The sequence below is a fragment of the Theropithecus gelada genome, chromosome 5 (assembly GCF_003255815.1).
Source record: "Theropithecus gelada isolate Dixy chromosome 5, Tgel_1.0, whole genome shotgun sequence".
Lineage (NCBI taxonomy): Eukaryota > Metazoa > Chordata > Mammalia > Primates > Cercopithecidae > Theropithecus > Theropithecus gelada.
The window spans coordinates 40,316,601-40,336,204 of NC_037672.1; the positions used below are offsets into that span (position 1 = coordinate 40,316,601).

Here is a 19,604-nt window from a genome sequence, read left to right on the forward strand (position 1 = left end):
GGCGCCCGCCACCTCGCCCGGCTAGTTTTTTGTATTAGTAGAGATGGGGTTTCACCGTGTTAGCCAGGATGGTCTCGATCTCCTGACCTCGTGATCCGCCCGTCTCGGCCTCCCAAAGTGCTGGGATTACAGGCTTGAGCCACCGCGCCCGGCCGATCATTGTAAGGATTAAGTGACAAAATGTGTGTTAGATTCTTGCTATGAATAATGTGCTAAATATATGTAAACTGTCTAGAAAAAAACAAAAAAAACCCTGATGAATGGATATACAAAATACATAATCATACATTGGCATATTATTTGGCAATAAAAAGGAACAAAGTACTGATACATGCTGCAACATGAATGAACCTGAATATCATGCTGATGAAGTCACACACAAAAGGGCCACATATTGTATGATTCCATTTATATGAAATGTCCAGAACAGGCAAATGTATGGAGACAGAAAGTAGAGTCATGGTTGCCAGGGCTCAGTTGGATGAGGTAAAAATGTGCCAAAATTAAATGTGGTGATACTTGCACAACTCTGTGAATATACTAAAAACCATTGAATTGTACACTTTAAATAGGTGGATAGTAGGGTATGTGAATTATATCTCCATAAAGCTGTCACCAAACAAAACCAAACAAAACAAAACCACCAACAACCAACCTATATTCTTTGAATACACTACATCTCTAATTTGGCACTTATCATACAGTATTTTGTCTTGTGTGTTTTTCTCCAATCATAATCGGCCAGGCACAGTGGCTCGCCCCTGTAATCCTAGCACTTTGGGAGGCCGAGGTGGGTGGATCATTTGAGGTCAAGAATTCGTAATCAGCCTGGCCAATATGGTGAAACCCCATCTCTACTAAAAAAAAAAAAAAAAAATTGCCAAGCATGCTGGTGGGTGCCTGTAATCCCAGCTACTTAGGAGGCTGAGGCAGGATAATAGTTTGAACCCTGGAGGTGGAATTGCAGTGGGCCGAGATCACGCCACTGCACTGTAGCCTGGGCAACAAAGTGAGACTCCGTTTCAAAAAAACAAAACCAAAACCAAAAAACTCGAAAACGTTACTTCATACCCCCCACATCATGATACTCTCTGAATTGTGGGGTTTCTTCAAAATTTATTTTCTTCACTATATTTTTCAAATTTTCCCCAATGGCACATATTATTTTTATATTTGAAAGAACTACATTATAGAGAAATGAAAATATCATTTCACTAATGAAGTACTACCAAGTACTATTCAGCCATGGAAAAGAATGAGATTCTGTCATCTGCAACAACATGGATGGAACAGGAGGTCATTGTGATAAGTGAAATAAACCAGGCACAGAAAGACAAACTTAGCATGTTCTTACTTATTTGTGGGAGCTAAAAATTAAAACAATTGAACTCATGGAGATAGCAGACCCATGGCTACCAAAGGCTGGGAAGGATAGTTGTGGGGGGTTGGGGATTGGATTGCAAGTGGGGATGTTAACGGGTACAAAAAAATAGGAAGAATAAATAAGATCTAGTATTTGATAGCACAACAGGGTGACTATAGTCATTTAATTGTAAATTTAAAAATAAGTAGGCCGAGCGTGGTGGCTCATGCCTGTAATCCCAGCACTTTGGGAGGCCAAGGTGGGCAGATCATAAGGTCAGGAGATCAAGACCATCCTGGCCAAAATGGTGAAACCCTGTCTCTACTAAAAATACAAAACATAGCCTGGCGTGGTGGCGGGCACCTGTAATCCCAGCTACTTGGGAGGCTGAGGCAGGAGAATCGCTTGACCCTGGGAGGTGGAGGTTGCAGTGAGCCCAGATTGTGCCACTGCACTCCAGCCTGGGTGACAAACAAACAAACAAAAACTAAAAGAGTATAACTGGATTGTTTGTAACACAAAGATAAATGCTTGAGGTAATGGATATGCCATTTACTTTGGTGTGATTATTACACATTTTGTGCCTTTAACAAAATATCCCATATACCTCATAAATGTATATACCAGCTCTATATCCACAAAAATTGAAAATTTAAGTAAATAAAAAACCACAAAATTATTAGCTCCTAAAGAGCATAGTCTTTTGTATCTTCCACATAGTAGGTTCTTAACAACTATTTATGGATATTATTGATAGCAGCACTAGGTTTGAATTCTATTATGGTTCTAAGTCTGTGAGTCTTTGGTAGCCTGTGCGAATTTGTGATTGGTAAAAGCTCAGAAAAAGCAAATGTTACCTTATGATTATAAACCTTAAAAGATGTAAAATGTATTTTCACTGAAAGAAAAAGAAGTTTTCATTTAAATGCCAATTTCAATGCCAGATATATCAGGGATATGATAAACTTTCATACTCATTTTCAAATGAATTCAGATATACCATCTGGGCTAGCTGACTTACCCTCCTCCTAGTTACTCCATGCAGTGGAACCTGCCTATATTAGCCCATTCTCATACTGCTATAAAGAGATACCTGAGACTGGGTAATTTATAAAGGAAAGAGGTTTAATTGACTCACAGTTCCGCATGGCTGGGGAGGACTCAGGAACTTACAATCATGGCAGAAGGCGACGAAGAAGCAAGTGCCTTCTTCACAAGGCGGCAGGAGAAAGAGAACAAAGAGGGAGCTGCCAGACACTTTTAAGCCATCAGATCTTATGAGAACTCATTCACTATCATGAGAACAGCATGGTGGAAACTGCTCCCATGATCTAATCACCTCCCACCAGCTCCCTTCCTCAACATGTGGGGATTGCAATTCAGATTATAATTAAAGATGAGATTTGGGTGGGGACATGGAGCCAGACCATGTCACTGCCCAAAGCCATGTATTGTATTAGTGTACCAGAGTCATTTTGTGAACTATTTGCTTTGCCATGTTTCTTTATGGAAACAAGGTCATCTTCTGCCCACATGTCTTTAGCCCTTTCCCATGCTTGCCTTCTTTATCTTTTCTTTGTATACTTTTCCCTCCCTCTGTTTTGGACGGCAGGGTGGAGGTAAGGATCAGTGGTCTATACTCAGCAACTGTTTGTTTGTCAGGTCCAGCTTTGGTCTGTTTACATTCAGTCCCCTTGTTCGTGCCTTTCACAATGATTCTGCTGGATGACTATATCCACCTCATTTTAGATGAGGAAACTGAGGCACACCCTGTAAGTGGCAGAGTCTGGACAGGACTCTGTCTAGTTTGGTGTGCAGTTAGGAGCAGACCTGGCGCCAGGCTGTCTGGGCTTGAATCAAACCCTCCCCGTCCACCAGCTCTGTCCCCTGGTTTCCTCCTAGGAATGATAATAGTCCTATCTTACAGGGCTGGAATAAGGATTGAGTTAGTCAATTATTTGTAATGCACTTATAACAGTGCCTGGCATAGCATAAGTGCCACATAAGTGTTTTCAAAGTAAATAAACTAAAGCCTGTCTGACTCCAAAGCTGGTAATGGTGGAATTTTAGGCCTGCTTTTTGTTCCATTCCCCTATTATAGCAGCAGAATTGGACAAAGATTAAACTCGAATTCTGGATGGGGAACAGAGATTTAGCGGCTGAGGCACCCAGGTGACCTCCGGCCACCGTCAGAAATCTCCTGTCAGCAGCCATTCTGAAGAGGGGAATCCATTTGCTTGAGGTCCCAGCGCCGGGCTCACATAGGTCAGAGCTCCCTGGTGGCCTACCAGGGGATACCCAGGCAACAATCTAAAAGGTAGTGTGTGCCCCTCACCCGCAGTCGGGACCTGGCCTGCCTCTCCCAAGCTATCATTCCCGCCTGGTGCTCTCCTCACCAGCTCCAGTCTTGCTAGCCTGCTGCTGGCTCATCCATCTGGAATTCTTCCCCCAGACTGTTACACAGTTAAATCTCCCTCACTCCTGTCACCTCTTCAGGACATTTCCTTACAGACACCTTACCTTCCTTGATCATCACTTGGGCTCTAGTGCAAAACAGAAGGCGTGCTCAAGTGGGAGTGGCCGAGGAGAGTTTAAAGGAAGGGTTAGAAAGAAGTGAGCCGGGTCGGGAGACCATAATGGGATGGGGAAGCCTTTACCATATCTAGGCCTGGGAGGTTTAGTGGGACAAAAGGAGACGGGGAACCTTCTGGAAACCCCCTACCCACCTGCAGGAAGGGACGAGATAAATAAATGCACGTCTCTCCTTAGCTCACTGACCATCTGCCTCCCTCCCATTAGTGGAACCGTGACTCACAGGTCAGCCTCCCAGCCAAAAGGGGGGAAGGCTATCGGAAATTACCCCGCGCTTTTTCTTCCCAAGTCATTATCTTCTCCTCTTCTATCTTAACAACACCCCCCACAATTATCTTCTTTTGATTCACATGTTTATTGTCTGTCCCGGCCCTCAATTCCTTCTACAATGTAAATACCTCGAAGGCAAGGTAGGGTGTCTATGTTATGTGTGTGTGTGTTTCCGTCTCTGCGTCCCCAGCGCCTGGCCCAGTGCCTGACGCATAGTAGGTACACAGTGACTGTTGGTTGACTGCATCGACAGACTAGGACACAGATAGCTTCCCTGGAGAAGGAAAAGCTCATCGGGGTCGTTTTTCTTTTTCTTTTTACAAAAAGATCAGGTGGCTGTGTACTTCCCGGCGCCGGGCCAGGGGCTGCCCCGCCTTGCCCCAACCTCTGCGGCCAGGAGGGACTGCAGGTGCTGCGCGGCCCGCTCGTCCTCCCGCTCCGGTGCCGCAGCGCCGGCTCCCCCGGGTCCGGGTGCGCCCCGCTGGGCGCGCGTCTCCCATACGAGGCCAGACCCGTCCGCCCGCCCCTCGGCAGCCGGCCGGGCGCAGGGACGTGTGGGGCTGCCAGTGGAGTCCCTCTACCAGGCCGGTGTGAGCGGGAGGGAGACACGCAGCGCTCACTCCGGGTTATTTTTAGTCGGTAGCTGTGCCCCCCCTCCCCGGGGGCGGAGCGGCCCGCCAAGGTGGGGAGGAGAAGAAGCTCCTGGCGTCTCCGCGCTCGCTCCCGCGGGGCACTCGCGGCGCGTTGGAGCCCGGGCGGCTCTGGGAACAGCTGCCGCGGCGTCCTCTAGCAGCTCGCGGCTCTCCCGGGACCTGCGCCGGCCGGGGGCGGGGAGAGGCGGGGAGGGGAGGCCGGCGGGCGGGAAGGGGCGGGGAGCGCGCTCCTGCGGCGGCGGCGGCGGCGGCCGTCCTCATCCCGGCGCTCGAGCGGACGCGGGGCTGCGCAAATGGCTTGTCCCGCTCTCGGTCTGGAAGCTCTTCAGCCCCTGCAGCCCGAGCCGCCCCCCGAGCCCGCCTTCTCCGAGGCGCAGAAGTGGATCGAGGTAGGTGCGGGTGGCTGGCGGGCGGCCTTGCACTGGCGCCCTGAGCCACGGACCCGCGCACGCTCGGACCACAGGTCCAGCCTCGCCTTCCCCCAACCCCCCCGCTTTCTTTTGCCGGCTGCTCCAGGTCACCCCTTGGGCCTCGGCGAGCCGCGAAACCCTAGCGCTTTGGCACTGGAATCCCGGGCCAGGGTGGGCGTGAAAGGGGACACTGCAGTCTAGCTGCGCGTGAGGGCAGGAAGGGATCCCCTGCGCCTCCATCCTTCCTGCCCGCTGGCCTCGCAAATCTCAGCTCGCGCCGCTTCCAGGCGCTGCCAAGGGAAGCGCAGTGCTAGCAAAGGGTTGCAAAGGCGCAGGAAGCGCGAGTCCCCAGAGACTTCACCGGTGCTCGCATTTCGGGGTATCTTGCTTCTGGTCCGACATTTCGCCCCTTGCCCTCCTACCCGCACCTTTCCGGAGCGGAGTTGGCGGTGTCTCCACGGAGGCGCATACCCACCGGAGCCTCTTGCTGTATTCCTGGCACCGGGTCAGGTGTGAGGCTGGCACAGTGCGCAGGGCCGGGGTAGCCTGCAAGACCCACCTGCGAGCACGCATCCGCATAGACGCTGCCCAGCCCTTGGCGACACCCGCCCCTCTCCATCCCAGGGTCGGCAGGGTCGGTTCCGAAGTACGGGGTACCCGGTCTGGTTGGCATATTTCACTTCTTAAATGACTCGTTGGCAGGCCAGAGAAATCACTGGAGCTCTCGGCTCAGTCCAGGAAGCGCTCGCTGGGTGATCCTGATTCACGATATCTATCAGTAGATGCAGCTTGGTAGCCCCGAGCTCCCGAAATGACCTGTCTGCGGGGTTCAGGACGCTTGAAGGGCATGAAGGGGAAAGGTGACCCCCCTATGATTAGTGCAAGGAGCCTCTGCTTCTATGGGTGGCCTTTCTGGAGGCTTAGTGGAAGGTATGAATTTGGCCTTGTTTCCCTCAGTGACAAGCAGCCCTCTTTGCCTGGTAGTTCAGAGGAGGAAGTGTACCGCTAAATCATGACCCAGCAGTGTTGAAGCTTCCAGAATTCCGCCTGTCACTTAGTGACTCCCTACTCCGTTCAGCATCGTGGTTCTCAAGAAGCTGCTAGAGTAACAGAGCTCCAAGTACAGATTTAAACCTGCTGAGCTTCCTGCAGAAACCACCCTCACTTAATGTTGCTCTTCTGCTCCAGCCAGAGAGCTGCAGGGTTAACCTGCTTCCCGCAAGCAAGAGTGCTACTTAAGAGTTTAGAAACATCTATTTGAAAATAGGGCTCAAGAAACAAAACAATGAACATGAGGGTTGTCTTGCTGAAAGCCCCAGGCATGTCTCATAATTTCATAGCTCACCATCAGATGAGAAAAAGACCTTGGCTTTTTTATTTTTGATATGTGGCTGGAACGGTTTGGCGTGTGACAGGTGCCTCTCTCTGTGTTGCATATTTAGGCTCCCAGGATACACAGGAAGCATTTGTAGTTACTGGCTTGGTGCAGAGTTGGATAACTATTTTTCAGGTTCTTGAACTTTAAAATTCTCAGGAGAGATTTCGAGTGTAGGTAGGGGTAAGGGGAGGATCTAGAAGGAGAACAGTCTTACTATTCTTGAAGGCAAGTGATTTATTCTCAATTTCCTTAACTGTGAGTATCGTTGACATATTCTCTTTTAAAAAAATGTATTGTGGTATAAGTTACACACGTAAAGGTGCACACATCTGAAGTTTACACCTCCATGAATTTTGACATATGTATATTACTATAGCCCCCACCTAAATCAAGATACAAAATGTCTCCTTTGGCCCAGATTACAGTTTGCTTTTAAGAGGTAGTATATTTCAGGCTATTATGCAGTGCAGAGTATTAGCTTTAATATCACGTTTAAGAAAAGGAAGGGATTCCTTAAGAAAGTAGAGCCTCATTAAGCCCTATAGACAGTTTGGCATTGTTCTTGATGCTTTACCATTCATACCAATTTAAGAATGTTAAAACCGTAATGGGGCATGCGTGGCTTTAGGACCAGGCATCCCAGGAGAGCTGCGTGTGCATTATTGAAGCGGCCTATCTCCTTTCAATTGTTGGGTTCAGTTTCAGGGAAAGGAGAGCTTCCCCCTCCCAGGCTATATAAAAAGGTAATTGCTCCAGGGGAAAGATAGAGACCTCCCCCTTCCTTCCCGGAGGTTCTTCTTGAAATGTAAATGCCGTGTCTGCAAACCAGGGGAACCCAGGAGTTGTAACAGATGGTTTTGCATGCAGTTGCCTTGTGAACAAAGATTCCTCAGCTAATATAGCAATAATGTAGTACTTAGGGCCAGCGAATTCCCGGGGTGGGGGAGGGGGGATTGTTATCTCGAGACAGTTGCAGCTCCTCTAGGGGCCCCATTGTCTCTGGCAACATCTTCATTGGTAGGGCTTCGTTTTTACTTTTATTCAATTGGTGATTAAATTTCCCATAGGTTTTTTTTTTTTCTTTCTTCTTTTTGAGTAGTCGGGAATTTCACCCTTTCATAAAAATGTTCCTTTGGGTGGAGCAAGTTAATAAACAAACTTTGCTGCTTGTCTCGCCTCGGTTCTCGGTCTTCCTTGAGTCATGGATTGGCAAGAAAACATTCATTCTTAATAAAGGCTCAGGGAACCAGCTCCAGGACGTAACTTGTTAGTGAGGAATTTCTCGGCCTGCAGCCTTGGCTATTTGAGGACCATGTTACTGGGCAGGAAATGTGGCCTGGGAACCATTCCCCCACCTCAGCCCCCCTCCCCTCACTCCTTCCTTAGCTGGCAAAGGTGAAAGCTCTAATGGAGCTCTAGATGGTCACAGACCATGTGGGGACAGCCCTGTAACACTCCTAGTGACTTTTTATAGCTGTAGGAACAGGCTGCACATCTTACTGTGTGTTTGGGAAGACTCCTAGAGGAGACAGCAAACTTGAAGTAGTAACTCTGGCTAGCAGCAGGCAGGGGGAGTGACTAACTTCTTTCCATACTACTTTTCTAGAAGGCCTTAGTAACAACAAAATAACTAAGAGTTATTATTGAGAGCATCCGTAAAACAGGATACTAATAACAGCTCCTATTTCATAGGAGTGCTGTCAGGATTAAATCAATTAATATATTTAAAATGCTTCAAACACTGCCCAGTACATAGGAAGTGCTGTGTAAGTATGGTTAGTAGTAGTATTACCATTATTATTACCACTGCTATTACTTTTACTACTACTATTATCATTATGCTCATTATTACTACTATTGCTATTGCTATTGTTTTTTCCGTTGTTAATAACAACTAAGGTTGATTTTGAAAGAAATGATTCAGAATACCAAATTTCCAGGGTAGAAAATATGATTTAATTGCCTACTGATTTCATCCTGTTATCTCACTCTGTTAACTCTGGATACCTGGAGTAGAAGTTAACTAGATGCTACATGTCACTCTAATTTGCACTAAAAGTGACTTGGGGATCAGAGAAAAACCTTTAATATCTACTCATAAAATGATCTTGGTAGTCCATCAAAGCTTAGAAAATTATTCCTCAATATTATGCTGAATATGTAAGTTTAATGTGTAATCTTTGTTACCAAACTCCTAGCAGAATGTTCAATGCCTCTCCTCTTGTAGATGATCTAATATTAAATCATTATACAAATAATGGGTCCAAATGTTCATCTAAATGCAGCAGAGTTTTATTCACTGAAGTTGTGTCAACTGCTAGGAATAAGAGTAATTCTTCCATTGATTTGCTTTCCCTCTTCCTCCCTTCTTTTATTCTTTCCTTCTTTTTTTCTGGTGGTATTTATTGAGTTACAAGAGTTTATTGGTAGGTTAGATGACTCTGATTTTCCTGATTCCCCGCTTCTCTTGGCCTCACCACCCACAACAATATTTATCTGTTCTAATCTGTGGTTCTTCTTTTCAATGCCAAACACTTTCTGAAGAAACAGATGTCCTTCAGCTTGGTTTCGGTTATGATTTGGAACAGGTTCCCAGGCCTTTAGGGAGGGACTGGAAATTTCAACCCAACTCAGCCTTATTTCTCAACTTGAGAAGTTCCTGGACTCCTTTACCTTCAATCAGAGTGTGCCCGTGGGGCTTGGTGATGAATACAATCTTATTTGTGACCTAATCCATACTTCACAAGAGTGAGAGCTAGTGCTGGAAGGGATCAGTTTCTCATTTTGGTTCATTCCCTGCTGCCCACATAGAATTGTTTTCTTATTCAGCTGGGACCTAATTCTGAAGATTAAAAACACTGAGGGTATCATAGCTCTCCAAGACTGAAAGATGCTTGTGTTGTTTGGCAATAGGGAAAATTTATGAATAGCTTTTGAGATAATTTAGCATTTAATAGTCCGTAACATATGACATTTGTGATGTAATACCATAAGTTATACATGTAGTCATTCTAATTCTCCACCTCTGTAGGGACTAGACTCTTAACATCTTTTTCTCCCAACAGGTAGTTAACTTTGCAGATGGTCCTCCAGCTCTGCATAAATTGCCAAGGAAGAGGAAGAAAAAACTTTTCTGGCTGGATCAAGGGAGGAGTAGTGGTCTGAATAGATATGTAAATGAGAGCAGGCGGCATCTTTCTCACAATGACATTTAAATAGTCTAGCTTGTTTGTATACAAGAGCAGCTATGACACAATGCTGTCACATGGTAGGAAAACAGTGAGGTCCCACAGATTTGGGGAAAGGGGACGCGGAATGGGAGGTGGAGCTGGCACTTCTTGCCCCGGCATCTCCCTGGAAACCAGTTGCATCAGGCGAGCTCCAAAGGGCAGACTGAGCACTGGCTACCAAGAAAGGGAAGGCTGAGCATGTGTTCCCAGCCACTGGGTCTCTTGGCCTCCTGCTCTCCGCCGACGGATGACAATAGAGCCATGATGTAGACAGTTGGCCTTGATTCTGTGGGTGGCAGTCAGTGCTAGGTGGGACTAGGAAGCTCTAGGAGTACTAGAAATTGGCCTGGCAGCTTCTCTTTTCGCTTTAGACCATTCTGAAGCTTAAAAGCATCATAGTTGGGGGATAACATGATGATAAAAATTATGGCAATGATGCTGATGTTGCTGATGATAAAAGGTACTATTTATTGAGTGCTTATTATGTGCCTGCTAAAGTCTATGTACAGTTGGCCCCCCAACTGGTGCAAAATACATTTTGTATTTTGGCCTTGATTTTCATGGTTCAGGACAGAATCAGTTAACACTGGTTGATTTGTGACCAAACTATTCTCGCTGGAATTAGATTTTCCTTTTAAGCCCAGTTCACTGTTCTGAGATTTTAAAAAAGGCACAGTACAATTTTGTAATAGAACACCTCATATATTCCTTAGGATGTGTGTGTGTTTACATTTGAGGCAGAAGAAAGGTATCAGATATGATCTTTTCTGAAGGAAGGGTAGGGTGGAAAAAAGGATGACTTCAGTGCTATTAAATGACGAAAGGAAGGAATAATAGAACTTTGGTTTTAAGTGATTGAGAAATATAAAAATAGCCTAAACTAGAGGGCTAAAGATAATATAGGGGAAAAATAGTTCTTAAAAAAATGATAGAATAATTTGAAAGACTTCTGCCTGGACATGAGATGTTACATTTCAAGGAGGAATGATGCAATGGAATTCAGTTCTACTGTGATAAAATTCCATGTTTGCAATATTGAAAACAACACTTCCGAAGAGACGCCCTCATACATCTAACCCTGATAGGATGTGTATTAGTTTGTTTACACACTGCTATAAAGATATGACCTGAGACTGGGTAATTTATAAAGAAAGGAGGTTTAATTGACTTACAGTTCCATGTGGCTGGGGAGGCCTCAAGAAACTTACGATTGTCATGGAAGGCAAAGGGGAAGCAAGACAGGTCTTATATGGTGGCAGGAGAGGGACAGCAAGTGAAGACGGAACTGCCAAACGCTTTTAAAACCATTAACTTTCATGAGAACTCACTCACCATCATGAGAACAGCATGGGGGAAACTGCCGCCATGATCCAATTGCCTCCCCCCTGACATGGGGGGATTACAACTTGAGACGAGATTTGGGTAGGGACACAGAGCCAAACCTTATCAGGATGGCTAGTGTATCTCAGGGAATTACCTTTGGCATCAGGAAAAGGACAGATGATGTAGTCATATAAGATGCACCTAAGAAATAACTTGGCTGACACCTTTTCCCACTGTCAGCAAAACTGTGCTCTATGCTGAGACCTTAAGAATAAAATATTGGTTAGGGTGGGAAAGCGCCATGTTTCCGCTGCCCTGCATTTTGCCTGTGAGAGTTACTCTTGTGTGGCTATTGGAGGCTGCAGCTTGGCCTCCTGGTCAGTGTAAGTTAGGGACTGCCCCACCCATTCATCCCTAGATAGCCCATTAGGAGGCCATGGAGGAATACACCTGCACTTGCTTTTAAAATCAAGGTCAGCTGGGTGCAGTGGCTCCCGCTGAGGTTGAGGTGGGCAGATCACCAGGTCAGGAGATTGAGACCATTCTGGCTAACACAGTGAAACCCTGTCTCTACTAAAAAAAAAAAAGAAAAATCAGCTGGGCTTGGTGGTGGGCACCTGTAGTCCCAGCTACTCGAGAGGCTGAGGCAGGAGAATGGCGTGAACCTGGGAGGCTGAGCTTGTAGTGAGCCGAGATTATGCCACTGCACTCCAGCCTGGGCGACAGTGCAAGACTCCATCTCAAAAAAAAAAAAAAAAAAAAGTCAAGGTCAAGAACAGAAGGACTTGTGGCTTTTTCATTTTCATGACCGAACAGTGTTAAAAAAAATTCCTCAGTCTTATTTTTTTTACCAAGTGTGTTCACCAAATGGGTCTGCAACAAGTGAGGAACTGAAATTATATTTATTGCGATCAGTACATCACTATCTTTTTCTCCCCTCAGAAGTGTTTAAAAAATATTTTGAACAATTATTTTAATTGAATATCTTACTACAATTGAAATTGAATGAAAGCTACAATAGGCTCAGTCAAATTGTTAAAATATGAAAATAATTATTTGGGAGGCTTGGCTATCACTCATTTGTAAGTTTGCTTCAGTATAAACAGCGACAAAAATAAGCATTAATATTTTAATGTGTGAAAGTGTGGTTTCAAAAATTATTTCCTGAAAAGTGTTTACTGAGCTCCAACAATGTGCAGCATAGTACTAGGCATAGTGTTAGTTAATGAACAAAATAAATATAGTTCCTGCCCTCATGAAATATACAATGTGGCGGGCGGTGGGGGAGGGACAGAGAGATTAAACAATACATATATAATTACAATTTGAAATACATACGATGAAGACAAAGAATGGGGCAGGGGGGCTTAAGAGAAAAGTACTCTTTAAAAAGACAAGGATTCTTAGTGAAAGTAAGATTTAAGCTAAGACCACTGAAGAATCCTAAGCAGGAGAATTTGATTGATGATGATTTATTGAGAAAAGGGCTTGCGTTGGATGCAAAGCATACTTTTATTATTATTGTGTATTGAAACAAGGTAGGGTAGAAGCACTCTTAAATTTCTCTAGGTCTGTTAAAGGTAGATGTGTGTTGGTGGTGGGGCAGGGGGTGAAGGTACCTGCCTTGGAAGTTCTTGAATATTCCTTGCAGGCCACTCAGAGTTTGCATGTAGATCCACTGTCCATTTTACACCTGAGGCACAGATAAGAACTCTTCTAAGAAAAATACAGAGAGGACTTTGGGATTTGTGTTTGAGCCTAGACTCTGGATTAAAATTCTTGGACAAAACAGAGGCTGTAGAGGCTGTACTCCACTCTTAGTAGGAAGGGGCTGTGGGAAATCTGCTTGCTTTTCAGGGAGGGAAGGTAGCCATTTTGTGTGAGACTTTGGGTGGTGACCCACAGATGTTTTCTCATTTGGGAACTTTCCCCAGATTCTTCCAAATAAGGGGGCTTTATAAACTAATAAAGCCAGGTGCCCTTTGGGAGCCTCATAAATTGTAAATCCTGGAGGTCTCTGACTGAGATTCCTTTCAACACTTGAACCCACCATTCTTAGACCCCCTCCCCCATCTTCCCAGTCTAACATGGCTGCTGGAGAGTCGTGATCATATCACCTTTCCAGGAAGCTGGATGCAGGCAAGGCAAGTGAAGAGTGCATCCTTCCCATGTAAGGTGCCTTCCGGGAAATCCTTTCTGACATACCGGCTACTATTTTATTGCCCAGAACTTCAGGAACATGGCCCTTTCTGGGTGTAGGAGAGACTCTGGAGAAGGGTCTTTTACCTCAGGCAGGAGTAATGCTCAGATAATATTCTTGAGTTCTATTCTTCAGGAAAAAGGGGAGAATGGCTATTGGGATAGCCACACCGTGGAATGCCCCTTCTCCACTTCTCCAGGGACAAATCCTTTCAAGACAGAGCTTAAACATGACTGCCTCTGCAGCACGGTCCCTGATTCCTCTAAGCTCATTAATCCTTCCCTTCTCTGTGCACACCTGAGCCTCAGTTTTTGCCTTTTTTAGAAAAGTTGCCATATTTTATTATCACGAATGTGTGTGTGCGTGTGCGTGTGCGTGTGTGTGTGTGTAGGGGGGATTTGCCTCCTTTGGTGAACCCCAGAACCCTGTGGCCAAGACTGGGTCTTAGTCATCACCCCGTTCCCTCCTTGTTTCAGCCAGGCTGTACCTCGCTAGGGCCCCACAGCCACATTTCCCCACTGCCTGAGCGCTTTCTCAGTGAGTCTGTGCCCAGCTACAGTTGCTTGATTGGCACTTGGACTCGGCTGTGGCAGAGAAAATAGACTCTGTTGCTGCCCTGACAGGAAGCAAAGTGTGTGCATGTGTGTGTGTGTGTGTGTGTGTGTGTGTGTTTGAGTGATTAAAAAAAGCAGTTTACCCAATAGTTGCCTGGAGACAGTCAGCGATTGGACACTCAGAGGGTGATTTCTCTGTTGGTCCTTGGGTGAAGATATTCTTTAGGGTGCTAAGCCTCCCTTCAAGTTGGACTGGCTCCTTGAACTTGGAGTTCCTGGCTGCAAGGCTGGAGAGCAGACATCTCTTTTCTTTAAGTAAACATGCCCCCAGCATTTGGCCCTGGGACTCTCACCTTCTCTTTCTTTCCCTAAGTCAAAGCAAACCTCTTTTTCACCTGTTATAGAAGTGTAGCTAATTCCCACTTCTTAGGATTAGGGAAAGATAGAGCACTTCCAGTGATAGTGAATCTAAAAAGAAATGGAAGAATTTTTATTATAGTGGTCACCTGTATGAGTTCTTATTAGGCAGGTATTTTTAAAGGAAAATAACCCAAAATGACTGACTAGTAGCTGGTATCAGTAAACGACCACGGCTGTGACTATTAATTGTCATGACCCAGTGGGAGCACTGAGAAATAGCATCCCCTCCTCCTTTACATGGAAAAAGAAAAAAGTTGCCTGTGGAGCTGAATGTTGTCATCAGCCAACAGATGAGGTTGCCACCTGTTCCCTAAGGGACCATGCAAGATGTCATAAATAGGAGGGGCCAGTGGCCAGTAGAAGCCTGATTCATTATGCTGTTAGAGTTGACAGAGTGTGATAATAGTGATAAAAATGGCTAGTTCAGTGCCAAATAAAAATAACAGCAAACACACTTCTGGAACACTTACCACATACAAGTGGTAGTCTAGGTGCTTTCTTGAGTTCATGAGGTGGTACATTATATATAGAACAAACATCCAGCACAAAATGGGAGCACGGAAATGGTAACTGATATGCTTGGAGCCACACAGATCATCAGTGGCAGAGCTGGGATTTGAACCCAGGCAAACTGGTTCCAGAGCTTGGACTGGTGACGGCCATGTCCCGCTGCCTTATCCTTAACAACTGCTCAGTATGTATTTACTCATTGGAAAAAGTACCTTTGCGGACCCGTTAGAAGTAAAAGCGATTTGGGTCCCAAAAAGTATTTGGGACCCGTTAGAAGTAAAAGCGAAACTTCTAAAAAGATCACGATCCCAAGTAACTACCTAACCAAGCAGGTGACCTGCCTCTCTCCCTCTCTCTCTCCATTCCCTTAATGGTTCAAGATGCTGTTTATTGAGCATCTTCTATATACATAGCACCGTTAGTTGTGAGGAAACAATTTCTTCTGTATGGCTCCCAAGCACACTTTCTGAAACTGGAGCCCTTTCAATGTTTTTTAAAAGATAAATGTCAGGAGGGTGGTTAGGACTATGATGAAAAATCATTACAGGAGCCCAATGAACCATCGTCAGGGGGTGGAACCATTTTTATTCCCTTTCACTTCACATCCCCTCCCCCAACCTTTTTGTCCTTGATTGGGACCTGACGCCCCCACTGGATTCAAATAGTCCTCGATGCTGAGATCCAGACTGGAATGATTATAAACAAGGGGAAGGAAAATGTGGATTTAGGGCGTCTCCCTGCCAGGCACTGTTAGGTTCTTTGCATATAGTATTCTGTTTAGTCTTTGTGTAACACAGATATCTGCTGCCCCCTGTCCCAGTTTGAGGTTCTCTACTGTGCCTGTTTCAATAAATTTCACTCATGTTAAGACTGGCAGGCCTGATCCCACGTAGCTCCTGAGTCCCCACATGGTACCCACATGATAGTCCTTCTTTTTTTTTTTTTTTTTTGAGACGGAGTCTTGCTCTGTCACCCAGGCTGGAGTGCAGTGGCGCAATCTCGGCTCACTGCAAGCTCCGCCTCCCGGGTTCACCCCATTCTCCTGGCTCAGCCTCCCGAGTAGCTGGGACTACAGGCGCCCGCCACCGCGCCCGGCTAATTTTTTTTTGTATTTTTAGTAGAGACGGGGTTTCACCGTGGTCTCGATCTCCTGACCTTGTGATCCGCCCGTCTCGGCCTCCCAAAGTGCTGGGATTACAGGCGTGAGCCACCACGCCCGGAGATAGTCCTTCTTTTGGCCTCATCTGGCACCTCCCAACAGCAGCTCCACTCTTAGACCTCTCGTGTGGCACAGGTTCTGGTGTTCTGAACAAATACAGTTGGCTATTTTATAATGTGGGTTTCTGTAATGAGGATTATTACATATGCGATTGGGAAATAGGAGAAGCATGCTTGGAAAGGTGCAAGTTGCGATGGTTCGTGTGAGATTTTTATGAGCACTTGCGTATTTTGCACCACCAAATAGCAGTAGTTGAAAACAAAATAGGATAGTAGAAGTGAACACAACCAGCCAGGAGGTGAACACCCCTCTTCTTGCTCTAGACTCCATTTAGCTTTGTGTTGATTGAAAGGTCTGGTTTTCCCAGATCTTTCTGCATTTTCCTCTTATCTCCATAACACAGCAGCCTCGGTCTTTCCTCACACCCTTCCACCATGCACTCTGGCCCCTGCCTTTTTGTGAAATCCTCCGTTCTGTAATAGGAAATAGAAAACATCTTTTTATCTGTGCTGGTAATTTTTAGTGTTCTTGTTTTTGTTAGGGCTCTGGTTGCAAAGTTGAATGGGGTTTGGGCCTTTTACATGAACTCTGTATTTTCCATAAGCCCTGTTATTTTTAGTGTGTGATTTTGTAGGATACAAGGTTTTTGGCTGTCTGTCTTAGTTTGGGACATTATTCATACATTTACAGGAATATGGATACTGTTTTATGGTAGAAATACTTAGATATTAATATTTTGTGCGGATAGTATCTCTCACACACTCACCTACACAGATGCATAAAACAATACCTTAAAGATTCCCAGTGCTGGACTGGGATCTTGGGTCATATGGAAAACTTTTTCTTTAGAAATTTCACATTTCCTTTCTGCTGTCAGAAGACCTTGGACAACATTTCCAGGAGAAGCTTCTCTTGCCTTTGGAGGAGGTAGTTGAATATTGTCCGTGTGTGTGTTTTTCTGATCCATTTTTCTTTGGGATTTTGTGCCTGGGTACTACATAAAGCAGCACTCTTTTCACCCAGGGAACCTACAGGAGTTACTTATTGTGAGTGAGAAACTCAAGTGAGTTGGAAATGAGGAAACTGAGACTTGAGGGTTGGCGATTTTACTGCAGGTCAGTGACTTCTTGGCTGCAATTATTCCTGTTCTCTGGAGCCCTGTCTACACTAGTATATGAGTATTGGCAATTTGTCTCAGTTTGGGACATCATTCATTCATTCATCATATAGTTATTGAGCATGTCCTAGGGACTCAGTAGTATGAGAGACAAATGTGGGATTTCCATTCCATCTGGAAGGACGTATGCTGAGCACAGAATCACGCGTGTGATGCATGTTCAGAAAGGGAAGAGCAAGTTGGTCTGGAACACGAAGAGGACTGGGATCTCCTTTGGTCTAAGGGGCAACAGGACAGCCTCTCTGAGGAAGTGCTATGTAAGCCGAGACCCCAAGGATGAGCAGGGGTTGGCCAGCAAAAATGAGCAAGAAATCATGTTCTAGGCCGACACTTAAGGCTGTGTGGAGACTCTAATGGAAGAGCTGAAGGAGACCAGTGAGGGAGGAGCTTTGGGAGTCGGTACAAGGGAGGTGCAGGATGAAGCTGGAGTGTCCTGCAGGAAAGCTGCATGGTCCTGGCACCGAAGACAGGAATCCTCTGTGCTGCTTGGCCCGGCCTGGGCCATGGCTGGCCTTGTCTGGGAGGACAGCAGTTGGATTTTCTCCAAACTCTCTCAAATTACTATAGTTCCTGACAAAAGAATAGAAACATAGCTAACATTTATGAGAGCTTATGGCTTGGCAAACTCTGTCCTAAGCACCTAACTTTTCAACCATCCTATGAGCTAGCTACAAACTCTATTACTACCATCAAACGTAGAAATGAGTGAATGGCTAAGGGTTATACAGTCATTAGGTGGTAGAGCTGATCTTCAAACTCATGCAGTCTGGCTGCTTTACCTATACTCCTAACCACCATGCTATGGGGTATGATATGGTTTGGATTTATGTCCCTGCTCAAATCCATGTTGAATTGTAATCCTCAATGTTGGAGGAGGCACCTGGTGGGAGGTGATTGGATCATGGGGGCAAATTTCCCACTTGCTGTTCTTGTGATAGTGAGGGCGCTCTCGTGAGATCTGCTTGTTTAAAAGTATGTAGCACCCTCCCCTGCTCTCTCTTCCTCCTGCTCCTACCATGCAGGACATGCCTGCTTCCCCTTCTGCCATGATTGTAAGTTTCCTGTGTCTCCCCAGCCATGCTTCCTGTAGAGCCTGCAGGACTGTAAGCCAATTAAACCTTTTTTCGTTATAAATTACCCAGCCTCAGGTAGTTTTATATAGCAATGTGAGAATGGACTAATACAGGGTGCAAATTCTGGCTATTGACCAAGGGTGTCCGTGAGGGATATTGATGAGGGGGAACAGCAGTAAAGAGCTGGGGGCAGGAGGGTAGAGGTAGGGGATGCCTAAGGATGCTGGAGGCCAGTGTTGGCTTTAGACATGTTTTCTATATTTTAAAAGAAACTCCAAAAATAAGTCCTCTCACCTTGACAGTTGTTGCCACCTGGGAAGGACAGTGATTGTGTACAAAGAGGGCTCCAGGCGTCTCCCAAACCTCACATTCTAATGTGTAGGGACTCTGGTTCCCAAGCAGCCTGATGAACCCTGGTATTGCTCTGACATGATAGGCCACTCATTTTTAACTGCCATCAAGAGTTGTAAGTAGTATAATATATTTAAAAATGTATTTCTTATTTGATTTTAAACTCTGTGTGTGTGTTTAATAATTTTTTCATTCTATTTTTGTTTTGTTTTAGTTAGCATTCTTATGGTTGCAAGCAACAGAAATCCAACCAAAACTGGCTCCAAAAAATAGACAGTTGATTGCTCATTGACGGTCTGGAGGTAGATCCCTACTTCAGACAAAGGCTGACTCAGCAGCTCAATGATATCAGTAAGGACCTGGATTTTCTCTGTCTTTCCACCATGCTGTGCACTGTGTGGCTTTATGCTCTGGCTTTACATGGGGCCTCCACACCTGCCCTACCCCACTTCAGAAGGTCCAGGGTTTTCCACTGAGGGCTGGCTGGGAAAGAGTGACTCCAGTCCTCAAGTTCTCTTTACACCCTGGGCAGAGAAAGAGAAAGAGAACACATTCCTCATTCACGATCACCAGGGGAATAGATGAGTTGATTAGCCTAAGCCAATCAGACTTCACCTGGTCCATCCCTATCAAAGATGCTGGCTGCTACCCAACAGAGAAGCAGTGAATTCCCTAGAGGAAAATCTGGGTGCTTTTAGTAGAAGAATGGGTAAAGTGGATGCCAAAGAGGCTACCACCAATTGTTACTAACATTTTATTAAAAATTTGGTAATATACATGAACACACACAGATGATAAGGGAAGGAAGGAAATAATTAAAATGAACTATTCAGAACAGTGACTACTTCTTGGAGGGGAGTATAAGATTATAAGCTGGGAGT

General features: G+C 45.4%; 1 protein-coding gene across 13 annotated transcripts in view; it reads left to right on the forward strand.

Annotated features, from left to right (window-relative positions):
- Nucleotides 1-3,983: 3,983 nt before the first annotated feature.
- LIMCH1 (LIM and calponin homology domains 1) overlaps nucleotides 3,984-19,604 on the forward strand; it is a 349,028-nt gene continuing 333,407 nt past the window's right edge. For 11 of the 13 annotated variants that reach the window (XM_025385005.1, XM_025385009.1, XM_025385004.1 and 8 more), the window contains exon 1: nucleotides 4,963-5,267. In XM_025385005.1, coding sequence (XP_025240790.1) covers nucleotides 5,172-5,267 — 96 coding nt within the window. In that variant the 5' untranslated portion in view covers nucleotides 4,963-5,171. Of the gene's footprint in view, nucleotides 4,181-4,962; nucleotides 5,268-19,604 lie in introns of those variants that run through there. The other 2 variants (XM_025385019.1, XM_025385001.1) reach the window with 2 other exon arrangements.